This window comes from Pongo pygmaeus, chromosome 20, assembly GCF_028885625.2.
Source record: "Pongo pygmaeus isolate AG05252 chromosome 20, NHGRI_mPonPyg2-v2.0_pri, whole genome shotgun sequence".
NCBI classification, from domain to species: Eukaryota; Metazoa; Chordata; class Mammalia; order Primates; family Hominidae; genus Pongo; species Pongo pygmaeus.
The window spans coordinates 59,473,481-59,501,022 of NC_072393.2; the positions used below are offsets into that span (position 1 = coordinate 59,473,481).

General features: G+C 43.6%; 3 protein-coding genes across 3 annotated transcripts; 2 read left to right on the forward strand and 1 right to left on the reverse strand.

The window, feature by feature from the left end:
• LOC129019478 (vomeronasal type-1 receptor 2-like) lies at nt 1–1,102 on the forward strand. The gene is given in 3 exon segments (XM_054462084.1): nt 1–64; nt 67–111; nt 114–1,102. Coding segments are annotated over 3 exon segments (1,098 nt in total).
• On the forward strand, nt 750–27,006 carry LOC129019477 (protein FAM90A27P-like). The gene is made up of 8 exons (XM_054462083.1): nt 750–901; nt 13,474–13,647; nt 21,701–21,805; nt 22,577–22,749; nt 23,518–23,695; nt 24,140–24,339; nt 24,828–24,936; nt 26,034–27,006. The coding sequence occupies exons 3-8, from the start codon at nt 21,734–21,736 to the stop codon at nt 26,781–26,783; spliced, it is 1,482 nt and encodes a 493-aa protein (XP_054318058.1). The 5' UTR covers nt 750–901; nt 13,474–13,647; nt 21,701–21,733; the 3' UTR covers nt 26,784–27,006.
• LOC129019479 (vomeronasal type-1 receptor 4) lies at nt 8,303–9,208 on the reverse strand. Its single transcript, XM_054462085.2, has one exon. It carries the CDS (start codon nt 9,206–9,208, stop codon nt 8,303–8,305), a length of 906 nt encoding a protein of 301 aa, XP_054318060.2.
• Nucleotides 27,007–27,542: the final 536 nt, after the last annotated feature.

A 27,542-nucleotide genomic window follows, 5' to 3' on the forward strand; every position in this document is an offset into this window, starting at 1 on the left:
ATGACTCACACTCCTTACCCTGCCCCTTTTGCTTTGTATCCAATAAATATCAGCGCAGCCTGGCATTCGGGGCCACTACCGGTCTCCGCATCTTGGTGGTAGTGGTCCCCCGGACCAACTGTCTTTTCTTTTATCTCTTTGTCTTGTGTCTTTATTTCTCCACTCTCTCGTCTCCGCACACGGGGAGAAACCCACCGACCCTGTGGGGCTGGACCCTACACTATTCCAGGTAGTTGTTGGAATCCTGGGGAATTTTTCACTCTTATGTTATTATATGGTCCTTTACTTTAGAGGATACAAGCCAAGATCCACAGATTTGATTCTCAGGCACCTGACTGTAGCTGATTCCTTGGTTATCCTCACTAGAGGAATCCCAGAGACCATGGCAACTTTTGGGTTGAAACAATTTGACAATTATTTTGGATGCAAATTTCTTTTGTATGCACACGGGGTAGGCAGGGGTGTGTCCATTGGAAGCACCTGCCTCTTGAGTGTCTTGCAGGTGATCATCATCAACCCTAGGAACTCCAGATGGGCAGAGATGAAAGTAAAAGCCCCAAAATACATTGGTCTCTCCAATATCCTGTGCTGGGCCTTCCACATGCTGGTAAATGCCATTTTTCCTATTTATACAACTGGCAAATGGAGCAACAACAACATCACAAAGAAAGGAGATTTGGGATATTGTTCCGCCCCACTTAGTGATGAAGTCACAAAGTCAGTATATGCAGCATTCACATCCTTCCATGATGTTTTGTGTCTGGGGCTTATGCTCTGGGCCAGCAGCTCCATCGTTTTGGTCTTGTACAGGCACAAACAGTGGGTACAATACATCTGTAGGAACAATCTCTACCCCATCTCTTCTCCTGAGAACAGAGCCATCCAAAGCATCCTTGCATTGGTGAGCACCTTTGTATTATGTTACGCCCTTTCCTTCATCACCTATGTTTATTTAGCTCTCTTTGATAATTCCAGTTGGTGGCTAGTGAACATTGCTGCAGTCATCATTGACTGTTTTCCAACTATTAGCCCTTTTGTTCTCATGTGCCGTGACCCCAGCAGATCCAGGCTCTGCAGTATCTGCTGCAGAAGAAATAGATGATTTCAGGAAAATGTGAATTGGCTGTCTTGGTTCATATTCGGCCACTGATGCACTCAGACCTCAAGGGATCTTAAGAATGATTACCAGCCGATTTCACTACAGAGAGACGGGTGAATAAGACAGAGACTTATCCAATGTGAAATACTAAATAATAATAGCCATAGTAAATGAAATCTTATGTAATTAACATGTGAGTACTCATATAGTTGTATTTTTTATTAATGATTGCAGTGAAGAACTTCAGATTCCATAAAATACTCCTGAAATAATGTATAGATACTGAAAACATCTTTGAATGTGTAACGTCCAATCTGAGATATTAAATTTTCCTAAGATGTACTCGAGCTTGGAATCATATAAATGGGCATAGCAGTTGCATAAATGGGCATAGCATGTGGGTGGTTGTTATGGTTTGGGTATTTGACCTCTTGAAACCTCATTTTGAAATTATGCCTTACATCCCACAAAAAGCTGTGGACATGCGAAATATGATAATGTTTATTGAGAAAGATTAGTATATTAAAATATTTCCAGGTAAACATTTGAAGAATGATCCGTAAGAGACAAAAAGGAATATAGGGAGCTGTGTCAGCTCACTTTTACAAAGGGTGCAGATGGGGCCGGGCATGGTGGCTCACACCTGTAATCCCAGCACTTTGGGAGGCTGAGGTGGGTGGATCACCTGAGGTCAGGAGTTCGAGACCAGCCTGGCCAACACGGCGAAACCCTGTCTTTACTAAAAATACAAAATTTAGCCTGGCATGATGGCAGGCACCTGTAACCCCAGCTACTCGCAAGGCTGAGGCAGGAGAATCACTTGAACCCAGGAGGTGAAGGTTGCAGTGAGCCAAGATCGTACCACTGCACCCCAGCCTGGGTGACAGAGTGAGACTCTGTCTGAAAAACAAACAAAGGGTGCAGATAGGAGACAACAAGTAAATAGAGATTTGGCAGGTGGGAAAAAATTGAATGGATTTTCGAGATATTCAGATTGTTCTGGGTTAAGCCTTGATAGCAGCTGGCTATAGTGGCAAGAAGTAGGTTTCAGGATGGACTTCTTCATTTCCAACTTGAGACAAGTTTTTGGAAGAAACTTCATCAGTCTTGGAGCAGCAGATGAATACCAATTTGGAGCCAAAATACACGAATTTGTTTTGTTTAATGCATAACTTTTTTTTTTTTTTTGAGACAGAGTCTCCCTGTTACCCAGGCTGGAGTGTAGTGGCACGATCTCAGCTCACTGAGGCAGGCAACCTCTGCCTCCCAGGTTCAACTGATTCTCCTGCCTCAGCCTCCCGATTAGCTGGGATTACAGGTGCGCGCCACCATGCCTGGCTAATTTTTGTATTTTTGGTAGAGACAGGGTTCACTATGTTGGCCAGGCTGCTCTCAAACCCCTGACCTCAAGTGATCCGCCCACCGAGGCCTCCCAAAGTGCTGGGATTACAGGTGTGAGCCACTGTGCCTGGCCTAATGCAGAGTTTTATATTGATTTTGAAGTCACCAAGAAAGCAAAATGAACATCTTCAAAAGAAATAAAAGGATAAGGCTGGGCGTAGTGGCTCATGCCTGTAATCCCAGCACTTTGGGAGGCCAAGGCGGGTGGATCACAAGGTCAGGAGATCGAGACCATCCTGGATAATACGGTGAAACCCGGTCTCTACTAAAAATACAAAAAAATTAGCCGGGCATGGTGGCAGGCGCCTGTAGTCCCAGCTACTGGGGAGGCTGAGACAGGAGAATGGCGTGAACCCGGGAGGCAGAGCTTGCAGTGAGTGGAGATCGCGCCACTGCACTCCAGCCTGGGCAACAGAGCAAGACTGTCTCAAAAATAAATAAATAAATAAATAAATAAATAAATAAATAAAAAGGATATTAATTCAAACATAGGAAATATTTTAATATGATCCTCTGTAAATTATAAATGGTTATAATTTTTTAAATTAAACACTTTATTTTAGAATAATTTTAGATCTGGAGAAAATTTGCAAGTATAACACAGAGAGTTCTGAAATATCCATCACCTAATATCCCTCATGTAAACATGTTGCCATGAAACATTTGTCAAGACTAGGAAAGGAACGTTGGTTCATTCCTCTTAACTGACTTTATTTATATTTCACCTGTTTTAACACAGTCTTTTTTCTCTTTCAGGGTCCAGTCCAGGACATCACATTATGTTTAGTCATCTTGCCTCCCCAGCCTGTTTTGCTCTGTGTTTTTGTTTTTCATGATCTTGACAAATTTGAAGGGCATTGTTTTACTTTTAGAATGTCACTAAAATTGAATTTGTCTATTGTTTTTCTCATGGATAGACTAGTTTTATGGGTTTTGGGGAAGAAGACCACACTTGTCACATCATATACTGTCAGAAGTCTAAGGAAATTTGGATGAGTTATCTCTGGTGATGTTAATCTTGATCAGTTAGTTAAGACAGTGTTTGTCAAGTTTCTTCACTATATGGTTACTGTGTATTCCTTTCCACACTCTAATCTTTGGAAGGGAGTTTCTAAGCCCATCACACACACTTAAAGTGAGCATGTGTGTTTGTGTGGAAGGGGCATTGAATTAACCTTCACCTGCTGGGAGGTATCCACATAGATTATTTGCCATCCTTCTGTAAGGAAGATATGTCTTTTCTCCTTCATTTATTTGTTTGTTCAATTATTTATTCATATCAACATGAACTCATTGATATTTATATTTTGTTATATAATTCAATGCTAAGGAATTAATTTTGTTACTTAAGTCTTTGCAGCTGTGGTCACTGGGAGTTGTGGAATAATAAAAAATATATATCTGGTCTTCATCTTCATCCTGGTTCCTGTTACAGAGCTTCAAAATCTTTTTTTTTGAGATGGAGTTTTGCTCTGTTGCCCAGGCTGGAGTGCTGTGGCTTGATCTCAACTCACTGCAACCTCCACCTTCCGGGTTCAAGCAATTCCCCTGCCTCAGCCTCCCAAGTAGCTGGGATTACAGGTGTACAGCACCACGCCTGGCTAATTTTTGTATTTTTAGTAGAGATGGGGTTTTGCCATGTTGGCCAGCCTGGTCTTAAACTCTGGACCTCCAGCGATCCACCTGCCATGGCCTCCCAAAGTGCTGGGATTACAGATGTGAGCCACCGTGACTGGCCCAGAGCTTCATAATCTTTTTGAATTTCCTGAATGATGAATGCCTTTGTCATATTCACGAGGTGACTCATGGCACGGGTCCCCACATAGCTTTAAAACGAGGGCTTGTCACCAGAGAGACCAACGATGTAATTAGAAGTAAGACTTTCAGCCACCAGACCACTGGGAAGGGAAGAGGCTAGAGACTGAGTTCAAGCTCATGGCCATTGAATTAATCGACCATGCCTAGGTAATTAAACCCTGATGAAAAATTCAGACATGAAGGCTTGGGGGAGCTTTCTGGCGTGGGACAAACCACATAATAGAAAATAAAATTGCAAAGTAAACTAATAAAGTCTTCAAAAAAGAGGTTATCACTCAAAGTCTTCTCTTCTAGCTATCTTGAAATATACATGACATTGTGATTTGCTATAGTCACCTCACTGTGTAGTAGAACCTATTCTTCTTGTCTAATTAACTTTGTACCTATTGATGAACATCTCCCAGCACCAGTCCCCTCACCCCTTCCCTCCCGGGCCTCTGGTAACCACTGTTCTACCCTCTACTTCTATGAAATCAACTTTTTTAGATCTCACATGAGTGAGATCATGCAGTATTTGTCTTTCTATGTCTGGCTTATTTCAGTCAACATAATGTTCTCCAAGTTCATGCATGTTGCCACAAATGACAGGATTTTATTTTGTTTTATGGCTGAATAGTATTTCATTGTGTATATATACCACACTTCTTTATTTGTTCATCTTTGTATGAGCATTTAGGTTGATTTCATATCTGGACTATTGTGAATAGTGCTGCAATAAACATGGGAGTGTAGATATCTCTTTGACATACTGATTTCATTTCCTTTGCACATATACCCAGTGAGAAGTTTGCTGGATTACATGGTAGTTCTATTTTTAATTTTTTGAAGAATCTCCAAACTGCTTTCCATAATGGCTTCACTAATTTGCATTCCCACCACTACAAAGAAATGATAAATGTTTAAAGCAATTAATATGGTAATTACCACCATTTGATTATTATACAATGTATACATGTATTGAAACATCACATAATACCCCCAAAATATGTACTATTATTATGTGTCAATTACAAATTAAAAATTAGTGAAAAAAGGGGTTACCAAATGTCTAATAAACAAAGAAAATATGCTCAATTGCCTTACTATTCAGGAAATACACATAAAACCACTAACTAGTACCCAAATACACTAACCAGAAGGCTAAAATGAAAATGACAGAATATACCAAGCGTTGACCATGATGTGGATAAACTAATGATCTCACACTGCTGAGGGTTGTGAAAATTGGTATAAACCTGTTGGAAAACTATTTCTTAGTGTCTGAAACAGCTTAACGGATACAAAATTATGACAACAATTCTACTACTGTATATATATATATCGATATATATACACATATATATACAGATATATATATCTCAAATAAATTCATATGTGTGTCACCAAACCATAAGATATCTCAAATAAATTCATACATGTGTCACCAAAACACAAGTTCTAGAATTTATATACCAGCATTATTCATAATAGCCCCAAACTGAAAACTACTCACATGTACATCAAGAATGGAATGATTAAGTTAATAGATATTTACACAATGGAATTCTATGCAGCAATGCTAGTGAATGATCCACAACCACCTGCAAAAATACAGACATATTCACAAACAACATATACAATACAAGATGCCAGATACAGAATAGGTTATTTTGTATGATTCCATTTATAGGAAGTGCAAAACAGATTAAAGTGATCGATGCTATGAGATGTCTGAATAGTGCTGAATCCTTGGGAGTTGTGACAGGAAGGAGTGCATGGGGACACCTTGGGTTCCAGGAATAGCCTGTTTTTTCACCTAGAAGATACACAGGGGATGTGTTCAGGTTTTAAAATTTCACAGAGCTGTGCACATGTCTTACAATTTAGAGAACTGGGAGATGGTAAATAGGTTAGTGTTTTAATGTGCTAATATTGCCAAGGTGAAAGTTAAAGGACTTACATAACTTTATAATTATAGAAGTAATTTCAAAATGTAAAACTAAGATAGTGAGTACAAAACCTTCAAAACAAAAGTGCAAAATGTAGAATTGTTTTAAAAATGTTTTAAAAACAAAGAAGTTAAAATAGAAAGAATAAGAAAATAGGGAAAGTGTAAAGAACACAGAATAAATTGGTAAACATAATCCTGAATATATCCATTATTACATTAAACTGAAACAGACAAATAATTTTTGTTATAGTAACATTGTTTGACTATAATTAATTGAATATTTTAGACAGATACATAAAACATTAGGAAAAATATACAATAATGAAAAACACATTCTATGTAATTTTAACCAATTAAACAGCTAGCATGGCTATGTAAATATCACATGAAATAGACTTTATAGTTGGTTTAACTTGCCACTATTATAATTAATATTTTTCTACATTTCTTAATGTAAACACTTCTAATATTCCTTGGTAGATAGCAAACATAATGCCACTTACTATAAACATACACACAGGTATGTTCCATCTTGCTTTGTGATCTAGTGTGCAGTACATAATCCTAAGTGCCTCATATAAGTTAAAAATGTTTCCTTATTTTTGTTTATGAAGTTCAATATGTTAAGTCAAACAAATTCTTTTGTTTGTTGAACTATTGGATCTTTAATACTTTGCATCAGCTTCATAATGAAAATAAAGACTCAGTATGTTAGATTGTTTCCTATAATTGGGGCATAAGCATTTTGCTCCTTTGGAAGTCTACCTGTCATAATCTCCATACGAACAGAGTGGATTCATACTTTCTCCCTCAATATAGCCATTTCTCTGCTATTTCAAGTAAATTTGAATAAAATGAATGTCTGTGCTCGCTTGCTCACCTTAGAGGTAGGAAAACGCAACCCCCAAATCTCTTTCTTTCCAACATGGCCAACTGGCATCTTCACATGATAAAGAAAAAGAGTCTACCATCTACTGATCTAGATCCTCAAATCTATGCAGTCTCACAGAGTGTGTGTGGTTTTCTGTTGTTGTTGTTGTTGTTTGTTTGTTTGCTTTGAGGCAGGGTCTCACTCCCTTAGCCCAGGCTGGAGTGCAGTGGTGTGATCTCGGCTCACTGCAAGCTCCACTTCCTGGGCTTCAAGTGATCCTCCCATCTTAGCCTCCCAAGTACCTGGGTCTACAGGCATGTGCTACCATGCCTAGGTAATTTTTTTCATATTTTTAGTAGCGATGAGGTTCCGACATGTTGCCCAGGATGGTCTCGAACTCCTGGGCTCAAGCCATACTCCTGCCTTGGCCTCCCAGAGTGCTGGGACTACAGGCATGAGCCAGCACGCCCAGTCAGCATCTGCTTTTTAATAGTCAGCGCTCATGTGATGTTTTTTATTTTGGCATAAATATATTTTTTGTCTCACTCTTGATCAGTGTAACCATTTCTACATGAAAATGATTTAAATATACTGATTTCCCTCCATATAGTTATATTTTAAATTATTATTATCTGTCTGAGGATGTAACATACAGATTTTATAACTTGGGACCCAATTCTGTTATTAAACAAAACCTCGCCTCCACATGACCTCATCACTACAGGAGAACATTTTTTTCTTCACTTTCTTGAATGGTCATATCACACATTGCTACTTGCCCATGTAACTTTTTCAACAATCTCATGCTTACTTAATTTCTGCATAGATTTATTATATCAGATTGAAGGTTGCACACTCAGAGAGATCCCCATCATTTCCAGATTGATTCAGGACCTAATTTTTTTGATTGTATAGACCTTTAATGACTCTACTGCAGGCCTTAATAAAACTTTGATAATATGAATATTTACATAATAATTTCATCATATTTCATTTACAATTGTTCTTACTAGTTAGTGTTTATCATTGGGGTGGAAGTTCACCCTGTCTTGTTCATCACCTTCTCATAATTGGGAGAGGTTCATAATTAAGATTACATTGCTGCACGGAAGAGTAAATCATCAATTGAACCATGAGCAAATATATACAATGTACATGTTTATGATGAAGTTAGGAGATCTTGTCAACTTTTCCAGGCAAAGCAAAGCCTGTATACACTGGGGTCACAGCTCATGAGAACAAAGGGGCTGAGAGTTGGGAAACATACACTCATTAAGGCTGAAGTGTTCACCAGTAAACTATGGGGATTATCCAAAAGAGCCATACAAACTTGGAAAAGGCAGGAGAGAGTGTAAGAAGACACAAAGGTGCTCACGGGGATGAGGATGCTCTGCGTAGCTCTGTTCTCTGGGGAGGCTCTGGGGGAGAGATTGCTCCTATGAATGTGCTGGACCAGCTGCTTGTGCCTGTGCAGGATGCAAACCATGGAGCTGCTGGCCCAGAGCATGAACCCCAGACACAACACATCAGGGAATGATAACAACATTGCACACAGTGTCTGTGCGATTTTGTTGTTGCCTCTCCCACAACAGTCTCCCAAATCCTTGTTCACTGTGGTGTTTCTGTGGTTCCGTTTGCCAGTCACATATATGGGAAAGATGATGTTTACCAACATGCACAGGATCCAGCACAGGAGAACAGAAAAGCCAACATGCTTGGGAGCTTTCTCTTTGAGTTTTGCCCACCTGGATTTCCTGGAGCTGACCGTGATCACCTGGAAGACACTCAAGAGGCAGGTGGTGCCAGTGGACACTCCCCTGCCCACTCTGTGGAGATAGAAAACAAGTTTGCACCCAATCGCATTGAGAAAATATCTAACCCGGAAAGCTGCCATTGTCTGGGGGACTCCTTTACAAAGGAGAGCCAAGAAGTTGGCTGCAATCAAGTGCTTAACAATCAAATCTGTGGACCTTAACCTGCACCCAATGTAGTAAATGGAGAGATAATGGAGAAGAAGAGAGAAGCTCCCCAGGACTCCCACCACGGTCTGTGATAAGATCATTCCCACTGCCATATACCGGGAGGCCATTCTGCGACTGATGTCTGTCACTGATGTTTGTCTTCAGAGCTGGGAGGTCCCGCATGGAAATATGAGGCATGAGCTACATTTATAGTGTCACCTGCAACCCAGCATTCGCCACCTCCCATTGCTCTGCCCTTAGAAATATTTAAAGTCGCTCTTCTGTTAAGAGGCTTTGAGAGTTGAATGCGTAACCTTTAAAGAGCACTTTCAATGTGGGAATCAGTGCTGTGCAGATCATACATGTGATAACTTCTTTTTTCACAAACCTATGAGGCAGGCATTACTATTACTTTCATTGTAAATATGAGAAGGACATAGACACAGAGAGGTGAAGTGACTGGCGACATTTCCACCCTACTTACAGGCAAAGTGCGAAATTGAACCTGCCTGGTTTTTTTGCAAAGAAAGTGCATTTAGCCACTATAGTTGACTAACAAAGCTAGATAGCTGTGTTCTTTGAATAAGACACACACACACACACACACACACACACACATACACACACGCACAGACCTTTTTTTTATTCGTTGTCATTATATTTTAGTCTTGTAGTAGGTTACTGTATGTTGTAATGATTTTACATTATGTGTAAAAATGTATTCTATTTGCCAATATCCAAATAAATAAAGGTTTAGCGATCTTAAAAAATGTAGATGCAGGGATTACAGTTTGATACTATAGAAACCTGCGCCATGACAAGTTGGATTTAATGACTGCAAGCATGGATCAATATTAGAATGGAAAGAGAGTAAAAAACATTGTGAGCATTTGCTTTTGTGCCACGGACAAAGGCATAAAGGCACCTACCACAATCATGTCTTACCCAAAACAATAGGACGTGAAACACCAATATGGGATAAAATAGTGTAAGGTAATAACCAAATTCTTACAAATCTTAGATAACATATCTAGATCTATTAATAACTGAGTTAAACAAATTATTATCCTTAGGACAATATTTGCATAACTAAATTAAAATGTGACAAACATGAAAATTGGAAACTCTAGTGGGTGTATATTATATATACTTTGTAAATGGAAATTAGAGAGTTTGGGTGATGTTAGAATCTATTTAAAGCAGAGAACACATCAGAGGACACATTTGAGTCTGATAGCTGCTCTCCTTAGCTCGTTATTATAAAGTTACCTTTTCCTTAAATGCTGCCTCCTTAACGTCAAGAGGAGACACAGTCTCACCATAATCAACAGACTATGGTAGTTTTCAGTGGAGACACAATTAATGCTCCCATCAAGCCCTGCACACTCTCAGACTTGGAGAAAACATTTTCGTTCCAGCAACTACCAATTAGATACACTGTTTCTGTAAGGAATTATATGACTCCTGTAGAGTCAGTCTATTCATTACAAGCATGGTGATATTATAGTCACATCCTTAGCAATCCTGAAATTTTAGTCTATGATTCCTGCTGGGTAGGTGGAACAGCAGATTGATTTTAGTACCACAGTCCTTAAGAATGCAACCAGGTTTCACTAGTACAACAGATTGATTTAAGAACATTAGTCCTGAAGAACATAGCCAGGTTTCATTATTATTTGGTGAAACACCGACAATGCGGGTCAGTGTGGATTCTCCTAAATCACATCAGGACCCGCCAGGGATTGGTGTGGGGCTAGGATCCCATTTCTCTTCAGTAGCTCAGCTCATGGCTCATAACTATTCCTCTTTTCTCTGTGACTTGGGAACTAGACAGTTTTCAATCTAGAACAATATCTTATTATAATATGATGACTTACCCTGGCTCCTGGGAGGCACCCTTCCCTACAGACTGAAACAGAAACTTTCTCCCCAGCTGCATCTTGCTGCTAGGACGATGGGCTCAGTGCGAAGGTTGCCACAGCCAGGATTGTGTGGGAGGGAAGCAGCCAGACCCTGAGATATGGTTTGTGGTTCTGTGACCTCACCTCCCCTCAGAACTGCAATTATCTTTTCACCTGCAGTGGCAACGACAGTGCAGCCTTGGGGAGCTGAGAACGTTTCAGAACAACTTTTCTTCCCAATTGCTAATCACCAAAAGCAACGACAAGTTTCTGGCCAGCATCTCTTCAGAGACTATGAGGAGTGTTTGGGAGAGGCTCTTTCGTCTCCATCCCCTGGAGAGACACAGTCCTACATGGAGGGAGCAGGAAACGCTGAGTTCTGACCTGTGAGACACTCACAGTGAGGGGCGTGTGTCCCCGGATACTCTGCTTTGCTGGGAAGTTCTGCCCAAAAGCAAGTTCTTTCCTAATCTTCATGCCACTCAGCTGCAGCATCATTAGATTATGTGCAGAGAAATGAACCCAGACAGAGTGTCTGAGAAGGATTTTCAAAGGGATGCAAGCAAAAGGACAAACAGGATGCCAACCGCTCAATGCCAATTAATTTGGAATCTGGATGCTGTGGATCAGGTGGCTAAAAAGTCACTCTTTGATCAGTCCGGGGAAGCAAATGCTGCTTACTCGATTCAAGAGCATTGGATGGTTGCCACAGTCCTCTACATTTGTGTGTGTGTGTGTGTGTGTGTTTCTGAATGTTCAGTAATGATCACTGGTTGCTCTTGTAATAAATTAAGAAATATAAAATGTGAATTCAAGTTAATCTTTTGGTTTTTCCTACAAACAAATGTTCATTTTATTCAGGCCCTCCATTCAATGCATCTCAGTTTCCATGTCAGGGATTAGAGCCATAAGCTGAACAACCCCTATCATACACACAGACGTATATTCACAGAGATGTACACACACAGGTGCAAACACATGCATACATGCACAGCAGCACAAATCAAAGGAACATCACATACATATACACAACTGGACACTCACCCTCACATACACGTTCCACCACAGGCTCACACCCACCACAAACCCACACTCATGTTCAAATACACTCACTATGCCCAGCACTCACACAGACTCACACAGTCCCACTGACCTTTAAACACCACACTCGCAGAGTCAGCAAACGCATTTGTATCTTGATACCAGGTTCCTATCTGGAGACTAGTGGCGGTCATGCCTTTACTGTGATTCAGCCTTTATACTTCTTCCCACTTTGCACCACTCATGATGATGACGTCACCATGTGCAATGTATAAAATGATGTGCACATTGCTACTTTGGTCCAAGGCATTAAGTAGAAAAGTTTGAGTACTGGGGTCGATATTGCATGGGTGTGTGATAGAGGGTCTGATATTGCGTGGGTGTGTGACAGAGTGTGACATTGCACAGGTTTGTGATATAGGGTAAATCTGGGGGCTCATGGAAAGGATGCTATTGAGGCAGAGCACCTGTAAATGTAGATTGATAGTGAACAGGAGACAGAGAACAGAGGCTTAAAAGGGACAAGGAGGTTAATTTCCAGACAGTAGAGGATGCTGCAGGTTTTAAGGGTGCACAGGGGAAAAGCGTGCAAGGAGCTAAGCATATGGGGGATACCAGGTGCTGTGGGAACAAGGGGTGCCAGGGTCATGGAACGAAAGGAGATGATGGGGAGGTAGAGATAATGAGAGAAAGTGGGTAAACAGCAGGAGAGGGTTCAAGGCACCGGCGACTTAATGTCAATGGAAGGTTAAAGAAAATGAGGGGAAGGGAAGTAACAGGTGGGGTGCACAGGTCCTGGGAGTGGTCAGTGACCCAAAGTGGAGACGAGGATGGGAATGGTGGAAGGAACTACGTATACGTCATAGGCCTGGGAGGAAAATGAGAGCAGGGTGATGAGAGGACCTGGAAGGGTCATGGGGATGAGCAGCCAATGGGTTTGGGGGAAGAGGGCAGGGACTAGAGAGTTCTGGGAGAAGGGTTGGAGGGCTGGGGAAGCTGAGGACATTGGGAGGTTGATTGCTGGGACATTTGAAGGAGAAGGGCATGGAGATTATGGAATATGGGCTGAGATCATTGGAATGTGGATTGATTTAGCGCTTAGGAGAAGGAGGACATGGAAGGTGGAGAGTGTGGGGGCAGTAGGAGGTGGGGAGGCCTTGCCTGACTTCCCCACAATAGATGGTACGGAGGTGCTGGAGGCATGGAGGCCAAGAAGGGCATGAGAGAGTGGTGGGGTCCAATGTAGAAGTCTAAAGCTGTCAGGAGGATGGGGGAGCGGATTGCTTTGGAGGCGCGGGTGATGACTAAGGGTCATAATGGTGGTGAGAGGGAGGCTGCAGGGGAGGTGAAGGAGGAGGGAGGAACTACACGGAGGTTGGGGTGGCGGAAGGCACTGGGGAAGATTGGAGGTCACTAATTCATTCTCCATTCATCATCTCTCTCATTTACAGCGGACTCACAACTGAGTCACGGATAGACTCTAGTTTCAGTTCATGAAGAGCAAATTATGATTCTGTAAAACACCCCCGAGAACGCTTAAAAGTTAACATGACGTAGCGGGCCACAGGGAGCATCTGGGATGTGCAACATGCCACAGCATTTTCTCTTCTCCTTCAGGACACCAGGTACAGAATGTGACTGCAGTGGGTCCGGCAGGAGAGGCTGTTTCCTGGCACCTGGTGCTCGGTGATAGACAGAGGTGTCAGAAGGTCCCTTCCTGGCTCTGTGGATGTCTTGAGTTTATTTTGTGTCCCAAGTTCAAAAGTATGAGCTTCTTTTATTTATTGTAGTATTTCCAAAATATAGCACATGCATATTGATAGCATATTATTAATATGCCATTAAAATATAGCATATTAAGAAAATAAAATACACAATTCAACATTGAGCACTCTTTCCTTTTGCTTTTCTGTCACTGGAAACCATCACTAAGAGGTAAAGAGTGGTAATCATTTTGTTGATACATTGAGAGTATTTTTTCAATAATATTTTATCATCAAAAAATGCATTGGCTGGTTCTCCAACCCCTGGTGTTATTGTGTGGTTATGTTAAGTTCCACGTAGGCAAAAGAGACTTTGTGGGTGTAATTAACAATCAGCTGAAATGAACTCGGGAGATTATCCTGGATGATCTAGGCGAGTCTAATGTAATCAACTGAGCTCTTAAAGCAGACAAAGAAGTTAGAGACACCGCCGAAGAGGAAGTCATGGCTCGGAGGGAAGAGGGGGATTTCACACGCTGTTACTGGCTCTGAAGAGGATAGGCAGGTGGAAATCATGAGAAGAAAAGGGATTTGTCAGCCACCTAAATGATCGTGGAAGCAGAGATTCTCCCCTGTGGAAGGAGATTCTCTCCCAAGCTTGCAGAGAAAAGCCCAGGCAGCTGACCCCGAGATTCAGACCTTGTGAGACCCTGAGCGGAGGACACAGCCAAGCACTGTGGGCTTCTGACCTACGGGGAAAAAATAAATGGGTGCTGTTATAAGGCACTGACTTTGTGTAATGGTGGAGTCATGGGAAACTGATAAGTACAGGATCAAATTTAATGACAAATTGTTTAAACAGTTAAATAAAATGAGCTATAAATACCCCAGCAAAGATACAAGGCTGATCCCAGGCATCACAATTGTTACCAGTTTGAGATGTATCCTCCTTTATATATTGATAGCTCTATAAATACATCTCTCTCTATATATAGAGAGAGATACATGTATGAAGATCTTATATATAGACAGATATAGATCTATATCTTCATATCTATATCTAAATGTAGAGTTACAGAGACCTAGATCTATAGAGATAGACATAGATACAAATATAGATAAATATATAGACACACATATATGTTCGTGCATATGGAGATATACATAGGTCTATTTGTATACACACATACACATATACATGATTAGGGCATTTTGTCTTCCTTCAAAATTCATATAAATATGTTCATGTTGGACTTATTGTTCATGTTGCTTCACCCAGTCAGTGATGAGTGTGGAAGATGTTTCTATACCTCCTCGGAAACACTGCATCCTATTTCCTGGTGCGTATGAATGAAGCATGTTACTGAATCGCTCCTGTTTACCCCTGTACAGAGTCGCATGTGCTTGTCTGTCTCCTGCTGTGAAACGCTGCAGGCAGTGTAGGTGGCTGAACACACTGATGTGCGAACATGCAGATTATTGGGTGGTTCTGACACATGTATTGCTGCTCCACCGTGATTGCACGTTATTTCTACGGTTGAATAATTGCTAAACTGCCTTCGCCAACGTCTGTAAAACCTAATATCCCAACTAAGGTGCGGCGCAGTTCTCCTACCTTTCGTTTTTTGATCTCCTTGCTCTTTCAGCGCATCAACTCGGGCATTATGGGACCTGAGGAATCTGGGAAGCTCAGATTGCGGGGTGGATGAGAGAGACGAGTTAACAGGCTGAGTTCTGTCTTTAACGGCGCTTCTCGCGCACACCCACACATCAGTGCAAGACACAGGCCCACACCTGCAGCCCTTAGGCCAACACTTCCCAGAGCGCATGCGCCGCACGAGGTCCCGCCCCAAATCGCCCTGTGGATCCGTAACCTACATGCTTATGTACAAAGTAAATGCTGTTCTAGAAATGCAGACAGCGCTGAAAACACACTCACTCATTTTCCAACGTGCTTCTCCAGCCCGAGGAGCTGAACTGCTGAGGAAATAGTCAACGTTTGATTTTTGAGTCAAGAAATTTTTTTAGGATAACGGTTTCAAATTGGAGTGAAAAAGACAAAAATTTTTAACGTTTACTGCACACTGGATTATCATTCTAAATGCATTTCACACATGAATGCATACAATCACAAAAGAGTATCTACATCTATCTATCTTTTCAAGTGAGCCCGCCACTTGGAATATTTTTTTTTTAAAAAAACAGTACTTTTTAAAAACTCAGGCGTGAACATTAAAGAAAGGGTTTTCCAGTTCTAAGAACGTGCTGCTGTTGAGTTCGCAGCCGTGGCTGCACTGCTTCCAGCTCTGGGAGTTCCAGCCCAAGGAGAAGAGGGGTAAAGAAGGATTCCAACCAGGGTCATGCACCGCCCACCCGCAGGAAATCGACGGGGCGCAAATCCACGCTGGGAAGCAGCCAGGAAGCCCTCTCCCGGAGCGGGAAGGAACCTCCTGGTCCCCGCGGGACTGCGCTTTCCGTGAAATGGGACTTGGTTAGAAATCCACTGAACTCGCCGGGCGCGGCGGCTTACGCCGGTAATCCCAGCACTTTGGGAGGCCAAGGCGGGCGGATCACGAGGTCAGGAGATCGAGACCATTCTGGCTAACACGGTGAAACCCCGTCTCTACTAGAAATACAAAAAATTAGCCGGGCGTGGTGGCGGGCGCCTGTAGTCCCAGCTACTCGGGAGGCTGAGGCAGGAGAATGGCGTGAACCCGAGAGGCAGAGGTTGCAGTGAGCCGAGATAGCACCACTGCAATCCAGCCCTGGCGACAGTGCGAGACTCCATCTCAAAAAAAAAAAAAAAAAAAAAGGAAGAAAGAAATCCACTGAACTCCTCATTTGCAAGCTTCCCTTCCAGAGCCTGGCGCAAGAAATTGCTCAGGACATCTAAGCCGACACACGCTTCCAGAGCAGGGCTGTCGGTGCTCTGCAGGGGGTAAGTGCAGAGGATCTGGGTGAGGCTTTTGAAGACACTGACCCCGTGCAGTCCACGCCCACGTGGCTCAGTCCTGCCACGAGACGCCCCCAGCGCGCCCAGGCTGGAGAGCGCACATAGGAACCCACTGTGTTGTGCTCCATGGCACTGCAGGATGGCTATCGTTAACAATAACGCAGGGTTTCCAGTAGCTAGAGGGAGGAGAGTGAATGTCCCCAACACACAGACATGAAGCAGGCTTGAGATGATGGGCATGCTAATCCCCTAATCTGATCACTACGCTAAACCTATTCTAGGATCGCCACGTACCGTGTGAGTATGCACAAGAACTATTTGTCAATTAAAAATAAATTAAATATACATATAAGTATTAGAAACCTTAGAAATCTATTTGAATCTATTAAATATTTGCAATAAAAAACAATCCACTATAATTGGACACATCTTTGTCTGAAAAAACAATACTTTTATCCTGTAATTGATAATGCTGAACGTGAGATTTTATTTTTACATGGGGTCAGACAGTTGTAGTATATGACTGTGGGAGGAAGAAGTGGGTAAAGAAATCAATAATATTTTATCATTGAAAAGAATGCTTTACTATTTGTCAATTTAAAAATTAATTAAATATAAATAGTAGGCACCCCAAAACTTTTTGAATCTATTACATATTTGCAATAAAAAGAATGCAGTATGATTGGAAACATTGTTTTCTAAGAAAAAAACTATTTTTTCCATCATTGAAAGTACTCAACCTAAGATTTTATTTTTGCATGGGGTCAAAAGGTACATAGTACACGCTTGAGGGTGGAGGAATTGGGTACAGAAGTCAGCTACAGGTAGTTTTTTGTTTTAAAAGGGTATGTGACTTTTTAAAACGTAAACTTAATTGACAAATAACAACTGTACATATTTGCAGAGTACATTGTGATGCTTTGATATATGTTGTAGAATGATGAAGTCAATCAGTTTTATACCCATTATTGACATAGCTATCACTTTTTTGGCAAGAACATTTGAAATTCGCTTTCTTAGTAATTGTGTATATTTGCAGTATGCATTATTATGAACTACGGTCATCATCCGGTGCTATAGATCTTAAAAAAAATTCCTCCTTTCTCACTGTGCATGAATTTTTAAGATAAATGCAGTGGAGGTCAAAGGATTAATGCAAGCAAAGACGTTTCAGGGAAGAAGTTTTAGCAGTTCTGCTTCATAAAAATGGTAATTTAACCTGTTTCAGTTTTCTGGACAATATGAGCATTTGGATTTTTTGAAAGCAAGTGAATTTCTTATTGATGGCAAAACAAAACCAAACCATAGTGTTTTCAGAGAGAGAACACAGCAATTGACCCAGGACAGGACATTTACCTGAGAACATGCCTTTCCCATCTCCTAATCCTTCTCTTGCTCTTCCTCATTCCCAGAACTTCTTCCTCAGATGAGATTATCTTGGGAAATCCCATGTGAATTTTGAAAATATGCCTTTTTAACTTCGTTTTCTCTTCCCCACACCACCACTGCACCCACGGCCAGAAGGAACTTGAAATGTAGAAAGGGCAACCTCTCCCTCTGTCCTTTGTCACAGGAGAGGTTCAGGAAGCCTGTGGGTGAGAAACCCACCTGAATAGGCCAGACAGACCCCACACCCTGATATCTCTGTGAGAATTCTTGGGAACACTCCTTTATCAGGCCCTTCCTTGCATTGCTGTAAAGAAATACCTGAGGCTCGGTCATATTAAAGAAAAGAGAATGAACATGCTCATGGTTCTGCAGGCTGTACGGGAAATATTGCAGCATCTTTCTCTAGGGAGGCCTCAGGAAGCTTTTACTCACGGCGGAAGGCAAAGAGGGATAAGGCATTTCACATGGCAAAAGCAGGGACAAGAGAGTGTGGAGGCAGGTGCTGGACAGTGTTAAATGACCAGATCTCATGAGAACTCACTCACTCTGGAAAGGACACAACCACGGGGCAGGAGGCTAAACCATTCATGAGAAAACCGCCCCCACGATCCAATCATCTCCCACCAGGCCCCAGGTCAAACACTGGGGATGACATTTCAATAGGAGATTTGGTCGGGGATCCAAACTATATCAACTCCCATCTCGTCTCCACAGAGAGGCGAGTCTACACTCCATCCTCAATCCCCAAATGCTGCCCAGACCTCAGGATCTTTAAATCCTGGTGAGTTGCTGAGCTCCTGTCCACACCCTGGAGCTGTGCCTGCCTTCCTGTTCCCATCAGAGCCACTGACTCTTTCCAGGAGCTGTCCCTGGAACTGAGAGTTGGCTTCTTGCAGTTCTCCCCATCTGAGGTGGGCTTTTAAAAATTCCATGGATACATGGAGAGTTTGGGTGACCCATCCCCCATAGCCACACCGCATACTCTAGTCCATTTCGGGACTCACAGTGAGCCAGGCTGTTCTTAGACCTCACTTATCCTTGGCCCCACCAAGGCCAGAATCTCCAGTCTTGGTTTCCACTGAGCTCCCTGCCATGGGAGGCTGAGCTGCTCATCCCCTTTCGAGATACAGAATGAGACAGCCTGGGCTTATGTATGAACATTTTAAATATGCAGAAAATAGTGTATGTTGTTCAAAATATATAGTTCTAGGTTAGAATAAAAAAATTATGGGAAGGGCAAACAGCAAATTATATTATTTGTTCCGGATGTACACATATGTGATAAAATGAAAGTGCTAGCAACAGAATAACTAAGAAATGGAGAAAGAGGGAGAGGTAATTAGATCAGATGTGATTACATCATGATTAGGTTAGCCAGGGGGAGTGACTCTGGGGCTCTGGGGCAGTATAAATGCCAGCAGGAGAACAGATCTTCCCCTCAGTGGTCTTTGCTGTCTTCATCGCGGAAGCCCCACTGTGAGGAGTAGAGTTTGCAGAGGGTCCACTTACCTGAGTGACTGCTAGAGGGAAGGAAGACAACAGGTTGGTACATTACAATTTTGGGCCTTGGTTTATTCCAACAGGAGAAATAGAAGAGTGAGAAAACTCTGTAGTGGGTGGTTTTAGATGTCGAGGTAAAGATTACTTAATTGCTTAACAGTGTTTCTTAAGACAGAGCCTGATTCAAAAAACGTTTCACAAATTGTAATGATTGAAAAAACATATATTAAGAAAAACAAGAAAAACAAAAAACAAAACAAAAAAATTAAAAACAAAATTTTAATGATCATATAAAGGTCTACGTTTGCAAGGAATGTTCACCCAGCACCCTGAATTGTGTGGGTGCTGGATGAGCAGTTATGGAGACCCGGTGCCTTTGACGGAGGGCTTTTAAATAAGAGATTTCTTCACTTATCTTTTGTATCAGTATACTCATTGACCTTTGCTAGGAGCTGGTACAAATTCAGGGCCCTGAGCCTCTATACATAGATTAAGCCAAGCAAGACTTAGGCTGTGAGCACCCAATCTATAATGGTGGTGTAAAGAATGGTTCTACTTAAATATGTAGTTAAAAATGTTTCTTTACCTCTCAATTTTGGCGATTTGGATTTTGAAGAGGAAAGCACACTTTATTCTAGATTTTCAAATGTGTTTGTCCCCAGTGTAGCATTCCCTGATCATTTTTTTTTTTTTGTATTTTCATGGCGGTATTGTCTTCTCTATTTCCTAATATGATCTATGAAGATAAATTTTATTATCTTTCTGTGGGCACCCATGGTAATGTATCCTACTACTGCTTTTAAATAAAGAGCACGTTTTCCTGTTGTATTCTATTTATTTTTTCATCTGCTCCAATTTATTGTTTGATTTACCATTTCCATCTTTTCATTTTTGTAATCTCATGTTGTTCTGTCTCTAAGCTGTCTCCATGGACCTGAGCACTTCCCCCAAATTTTCTTTTTTCAATCATGTTGTTGTGGCAAAAAAAAAAGAGGCCTGATCGAGACCCCAGGAGAGGGTTTTTTGTTCTCACACAGGAAGGAATTCCAGGCAAGTCGCAGAGAACAGTGAGAAGAGAGAGTTTACTGAAAGCTACTACATTACAGAGTAGGGCGACCTCAGAATGTGACCGGAAAATGCACCGTCTTTTTTTTTTTTAAGTTGTTCTGATATAGAGTCTTTTCCATGTGAAGATTTAACTGAGCTATGTCTACATGTGGTGGGCTGACAGCATGACAATGTTTAGTGTTCTGTTGATTTAAAGAAAACTATCCTTGACATTCTAGTGTGTAGCTCAGGAAAGCATAGCTATCATTATCTTGAAGGCATCTATTGCTTTGGATATTGGGCATCTGGACATTTTGCTTTCATAGGAGTCTGTCTTGCAAGCATTGCTAAGCTGCTTCCTCAGCCACAAACATCTTAGGACCAGGGTGGTGACTGGCCAGGACTCTGCCTCGCTAGTTTTAAGAAGGAGTTGATTTCTAAATGGTGTCGCCCTCACTCTCCTATGCTCCTGTTTCCCTAGCACTGTGGTCATTTAGACAAAGACATTTCCCCTGAACCCAGGTTTTGCTTTGCTCATCAGTTTGGACATGAAAGGGCTTTGCCTGTATTTTCTTCACACCTTCTGATTTCCACCTGAATATCTTGCTTGATCTTAAGGACTTTGATTGCAGAAATTTCAGAGACTGTGCTTCATAGTTTAAAACATTCTTATAATTTATAAAATGTAGGTATATCTAATTTTGACAAACAGGGACTACAGATTGATAAGATATCCAGTTTTCTAATATATTAAATTCTCTTTGAGGCCAATTCCACGATCAATTTTTCCAGATGTTTGATGGTATACTATGAGGGTCTCTAGAGAAGGGACCTGCATTGCATACACATCGAACATGCTAAGTCCAGTGAACAATTCTTTTAATGGATCACCTGCTTTTCTCATTCACATTGGTGTCATGTCACTGGCAGAGGAAGGATGGGTCCGTGTAGTTTGAATGACAGGATGTGTGAGTTTACTCCTAGGGACACGGTGGGCACAGCAGACAGATGGGGCTGACTGCATCCTGCACCTGGGAGAGTCCAGGGATAGGAAGGAATCAGCGTCTCATTTTCTACCCTCCACAGGGAAAGAGAATCCCTCTGGCAGGACCAGCAGTGATGGACCCCAACACTCTCTCCATGGAACAGGGGAGGCAGTTCTTAAAGCAGTGTGGGATCCCACAAAGAGATGTGAGTATGGGAGCTGTGGGGTCACCTGGGAGGCAGGTGGAATGGGGGGATTCCCAGCCTGGGGGAAGGTTGACGCAGGCTCCCCGCCCATGATCAGGTCATATTCAGGGTTTTAAAACCTCCATACATGGGCACTGACCCATTAAAATCGATACGTAATTCCTCAAAGGGACACGGGAAAATGCCACCGCCACCGCCCCTTAGTTCCCACCTGGGAACAGCAGTGCTTCCCAATACCCTGGGCTGTCGCGCTTGGTTCCATTTGAAGGTCATCAGCAAACTCCTCACCAGCTCTGGAGTAAAGAACTGTGAGATTGCCTTTGCATCCTCATAGCTTAGCTCCCGCACATGAGTGAGAACATAAGCTGTTTGGTTTTGCATTCCTGACTTATTCACAGAGAATAATAGTCTCCAATCCCATCCAGGTTGCTGCGAAGGCCATTAATTTCTTCCCTTCTATGGCTAAGTAGTATTCCATTGTGTGTGTGTATATATCACAGTTCCTTTATCCACCGGTTGATTGATGGGCATTTGGACTGGTTCCATATTTTTGCAATTTGTGAATTGTGCTACTGTAAACATGTGTGTACAAGTATCTTTTTCACATAATGACTTCTTTAAAAAAAGAAAAAAAAAAAACAACGAAATGTGAGCCTGTCCAGCATTCCCTTTAAAATCTCAGGAAGTTGGGAGTTCTTCCTCTCCTCTGCGAAGGCTTCCTCCTGCCTGCAGAACTCAGGTTGCCTCTCCATTCTCCTTTCTCTGCATTAGATTGACTTGATGACAGAGAAATGGGTTGTTCTTGCCTCTGTGGAGGTTCTTCTGCGATTTCCTCTGAAGCCAGGAGAGGATCCGACAGCCCGCTGTGTCTTGAATAAGAAATGCCGGCCTTCAGTGGATCGGCCCCCCACAATTTCACAGAGACCTGGATACCAAGATGAGAGGTAAGACAAGTATTAGGGAGTAAGGTAGGGACAGCCTGGGGCATTCCCCAACCACTGTTTTCCTGTTGTATTCCTGTTGTGGGCTCAAGGTTTCTGCCTGAACATGCCTGGAGGTTTCCGTCTTGCATGTCCCCCCATGACATGGGCTGTGATGTGTGCGATGCCTGGCGTGAACATGCACATACGTGTCAGCATCGCAGGATCCTTAGCGGGCTGGTCCTCGCTTGGCTTTGTGCCTGCTTCTGTGTGAAGAGTGGCGTGTGGTCACAGGGGTCTCATGTGAAATTTCACGAGTATCCATAGGTTGAATATGAAAACTTTGCAAAGCTTTGAGCTTCTGGTTGGTTTTCTGAGTGAGAAGTCTATGAAAATAGTGGGTTTTCTGGAGCTAGCTGGAAAAAAATAAGTAGTTGTTGGCTGTTCGTGTCTTGGCTTTGATAAATATTGTCAGAGGGTTTCAGCTCTGAGGCACTGACTGCACACAAACTGAGAGCCCAGAAAACTTTTATGCAAGGCTGCAAATCTCACTTCACCCTCTAGAAATCAAGCAGCCTTTGGTTTATAAAATCTGTGTCCTGTTCTGGGAGTAGGCCAGGCTGGGAGAGAGTCGCAAAATAGCACAACTGTGACCTGGGTTCAGAGAGGACCAAGTTACAGTGGGCGTGACTCAGTGGCCAGTACGTCCCTCCATCCCTGCTTGGGTAAATAGGGGTAGGAGGGACTTTCGTCTGGTGTCTGTGTAATGTTTTCTCTTTTTCTTATGACTAGGAAATCCAACCATCATTTAATGAAGAAGACTGATCAGAAGCTCAAGGACCTGCCACAGATGGCCGGTCATTACGTCCACCATCGGGCTCAGTGGCCCCCCAGAGCCAAGAACCCACAGGAGCAGCAGAGGAGACCCATGGGGCAGATGACTCCCTCAGCAGAGGAGGAGGAATCCAGGGTCAGTGGGGGCTTGAAAATGTTGGTAACCAATGGACACCAGAGAGTGGGCTTGAACATGGGACCCGTGATTATGACTTAAGAGTTCCCACTGGTCTCAGTCTGACCAGAGCGGTCAGCCTCCTGTCTTGGCAGATTGGCCCATTCGGAGTCTGAGGAGCAGCCTCATTCTCTGTCCAGTGTCATGTCCAGCCTGGTGTTTGCTGAGTCCTCAACACTGGTTCATTATCTTCACTCTCAGACACACGCGTTCTTCCTCCTGGGATCCCTGTTAAACGGGTTCTGGGGAGGACGAGAATATCTTGAATTTCCAGGCAACCAACAGCCCATGGGCCTATGTCCCCTCCTAAACTAATCCATCTCCAAAACCCAGGCCGTGTGTGAAGCTTTGCAGGTGCCTGTGGTTGCTGTTGACTCACTGCTCTCTGTCCTCCTCCACCTGCAGGTGAAATGCAAGAACTGCGGGGCCTTTGGGCACTCAGCCAGGAGCAAGACCTGCCCCATTAAGAGGTGCAGTGGGGCCCTTCCTCTGCAGCCCCTGGGCTCACACAAGGAGAAGGAGAACCTGAAACCAGCAAAGGCCCAGCTACCCCAGGCTCCAGGGCCCTTTATGAGGAATGACAGAGAAAAGGAGCGAAATCCAAGGTAAGGATTTGCAGGGTCAAGGACGATGCGTGAGGTCGGCGCCTCAGGAGCTGGTGTCTCCCCTAGTCTTTCTGTGCAGCCTTCTCTAAGCACACAAGGAAAGCTCCAAATGGAGGTGGGCGGGGGCCTCTGCCTTCCAGGATCCCTACTCAGAGCTTATTCCTGCGCTGAGGGTCTCTAGAGGGCAGGGGCTGTGGGAGACCTGGGGATGTTACCCGAGGTAGGCAGAGTAGTACCAGGGCCTGAATGAACTTAGGGAACCTGGGGCCATGGCGGGGGTGGGGGGTGGGGGGCGGAGCTTCCTGGAAGTGGGGCTGCCTCTGAGATGAGAGAAGAGGCTGTCTTGGCAAAGTTCACAGAGGCCTGAATGCCTCCCTCACCCAAAGCAAGGGCTAGGGCTGGGTTCCAGGAGGGTGCTTGGTTCCCAGTCACTGGTGTGAGCTGGAGGATCAGGCGAGTCCAGACAGTGAACGTGATTTCTTCTGCAGTCCCCAGCAGCAGCAGAGCAAAGCTCCGACGCAGACATTTCCCAGAACTGCCCAAGAGAAGACGCAGGAAGCCTGGAAGGAGCCAGCAGAAGACTGTTTGTTCCTGAGGGTGCGTATTCCCCTGGCCCCGCTCTGTTTCTCCTCTGAGTCCCCTGATTCCTTCACTTCTGTGCCCCTCATGGGTGGGGGTCATTTTTAGACCTAGGCTGCCCTGCAGGAGAACTGCGCTACACGAAGACTTCGCATACTCCGGTTTCCAGCTTCTTTTTCTTCTTCTCTTTTTTTTGAGATGGAGTCTCGCTCTGTCGCCCAGGCTGGAGTGCAGTGGTGCGATCTCGGCTCACTGCAAGCTCCGCCTCCCGGGTTCACGCCATTCTCCTGCCTCAGCCTCCCGAGTAGCTGGGACTACAGGCGCCCGCCACTATGCCTATCTAATTTGTGTGTGTGTGTGTGTGTTTTTAGTAGAGACGGGGTTTCATCGTGTTAGCCAGAATGGTCTCGATTTCCTGACCTCGTGATCCGCCCGCCTTGGCCCCCCAAAGTGCTGGGATAACAGGTGTGAGCCACCGCGCCCGGCCTCTGGTTCTTTATTTGAAAGTTGGTTTCTGTACCTTTATTTGCAAGTTGGCCAGCAAATGCTGCTGGGCACATTTCAGTGCCCATGGGGAGTGACTGATCAGATGCCTTCGGGATACTGGCTGCAGATAAGGCGTCTCCTTCGTTTTTATACATGTTCTTACATCTGCTTTCAAAAGGAGCTGTGCCATTTCCAGTCTCCACATTGTGTGGGGAATTGGTATTCCTTTGATATTAACAATAGAGAACATAAAGACAGTTTTAATTTTCATATGTGATAGTCACAGCAAACAGAATGGCAGACTATCTTTCCCCAGCACTATTCCTGAAGTGACAGTTCTGCATATATTCAGTGACCATGTGTGCATTCTTTTATGTGACGTTTAATTTCCTATGTCCTGTCTCTTTTGTAGGGTCTTCCCTATATTTGATCCTGATTTAGACGCAATCCCAGTGCCTGTTATTCTCCTCTGTTTCTCATGTCAGCCTGTCCATTTTCCTCTGTCCTAGCTTGCTTCTCATTTTCACACAGTTTCTGTTGTGATGTGGTTTTGCATGTGAGATCCCTGCTTCACAGAGTTTGGGAATTCTACTGCTGAGCTGTCTCATGTCGGATGTTTTCTCCCATAGCATCCTACCATGCCACTGCCTGTCCACACCACCAAGAAGAGATCTGTCCTGGGCCCTGTGTCCACAGCTCCCCCGTCTGTCAACAAACCCGAGATGAGATTACTCTGCCCTTCGGGTCACAATGATCGACCTCAACTGAGCACCTGTGGACCCATCAACGGACATGGCGGGGACGTTACTGCCTCCCTGCTCCCTGTTCTGAAGAGCTCCCGCCAGACCCCCACTCTCAGTGCCAGGCTGCCAGCCAACAGGCCCGACGTGTCCTCCCACGGTGCTCTCCAGCCTGCCATGCAGGCATTTGCCCCGGGCCCTGCCCTTAAATCCCAGGCAGAAATCAAACATCCCCATGCAGATGCAAAGCCCAGACCACAGCAAGTCAGACAAAAGTGTGGCCAGGACTCCAGAACCCAGGCACCAGGCAAGCAGCCTGCCCCCGTCCCCACCCAGACTTTCCAGAACCCCGCAAAGAAAGCAAGACTCAGCTCCTTCCCGACCCCCGCCCTGGGAACTCAGCCTCCCTGCACTGCAACTGGACTTGGATCCAAACAGGCCCCCAAGGCGACTGCAGAGACAGCAGCCACCAAGACCGCAACCCTGCAGCCCACATCCTGTCCTCCTGAAAACTCTGCTTCCGCTCAGAGCCCTCACTTCTCAAGGGAGCCTGAGGGGCGGGGTCCCCAGGTCTCAATGAGTGTCCTCTATGAGGACCTTCTGATCTCTTCCTCCTCTGAGGACAGTGACAGTGACTGAGGCCCCCAAGGCAAGAAGACCCAGCTTCAAGCCCATGTGACTTGGAAGTGGCTGAAAGGCTGAGAAAGGGAGAGGCAGGAAGTAGCCCTGTGTGGGGTCAGCCCTTCCCTGGCAGCGGTGCCTGTTCAAACGTGAACCCCAGATACTATCGGGGATCAACGAACCCTGCCTATTTACATTATATAAATTTAACCTGTATTAAAATGGGGCTTTTGAAAGTGTCCTATAGATTTCTTTTTCAATTACATATAATTATATGAGAAACTGAGTCAACATAAGCAAACAATGCTCCACTAGTGTCTCAATAGAGAGCTTTGAAACTCATCTGAGGGAGGGAGCCAAAGACTGAAATTTGAGTAATTCTGGGCAAAGGGCCCTCTGATGGTAGTGGAAAAACGTCAGTATCTTCTGACTCAAGAATATTTGACTGTGAAGGAGAGTTGTAGTGAGAAACGCTTAGCCTTGGAAAAATGAGGAATTTTTTTTTTTCTTGGAAGAATGTGTTTTTTTTTTAATCAGTGAATTCAAACATTTAAGAAACTGTTCTTTTTTATACCGTATACATTTTTCCAGGACATCAAACAAGGGAAATGCTCCATTTATTTTATGAAGCTACCTAGACTCTGATTTCCACTGTGATAGAGAGGGCATCTCAGCTAGCGCATGTGTAAAGTTGAGGTACCAATATTCTCAATGTTGGGGCTATTCAGCGGATTCAATAAGTTATGCAAAGCACGTCATGAATGGCACATGGTAAAA

Coding starts and splice junctions, on each gene's coding strand:
- LOC129019479 (XM_054462085.2), bottom strand. CDS start 9,208: ATGGCCTCCCGGTATATGGCAGTGGGAATGATCTTATCACAGACCGTG.
- LOC129019477 (XM_054462083.1), top strand. CDS start 21,734: ATGGACCCCAACACTCTCTCCATGGAACAGGGGAGGCAGTTCTTAAAG. Junction 22,750..23,517: donor CCTGGATACCAAGATGAGAG/GTAAGACAAGTA, acceptor TCTTATGACTAG/GAAATCCAACCATCATTTAA. Junction 24,937..26,033: donor AAGACTGTTTGTTCCTGAGG/GTGCGTATTCCC, acceptor TTTCTCCCATAG/CATCCTACCATGCCACTGCC.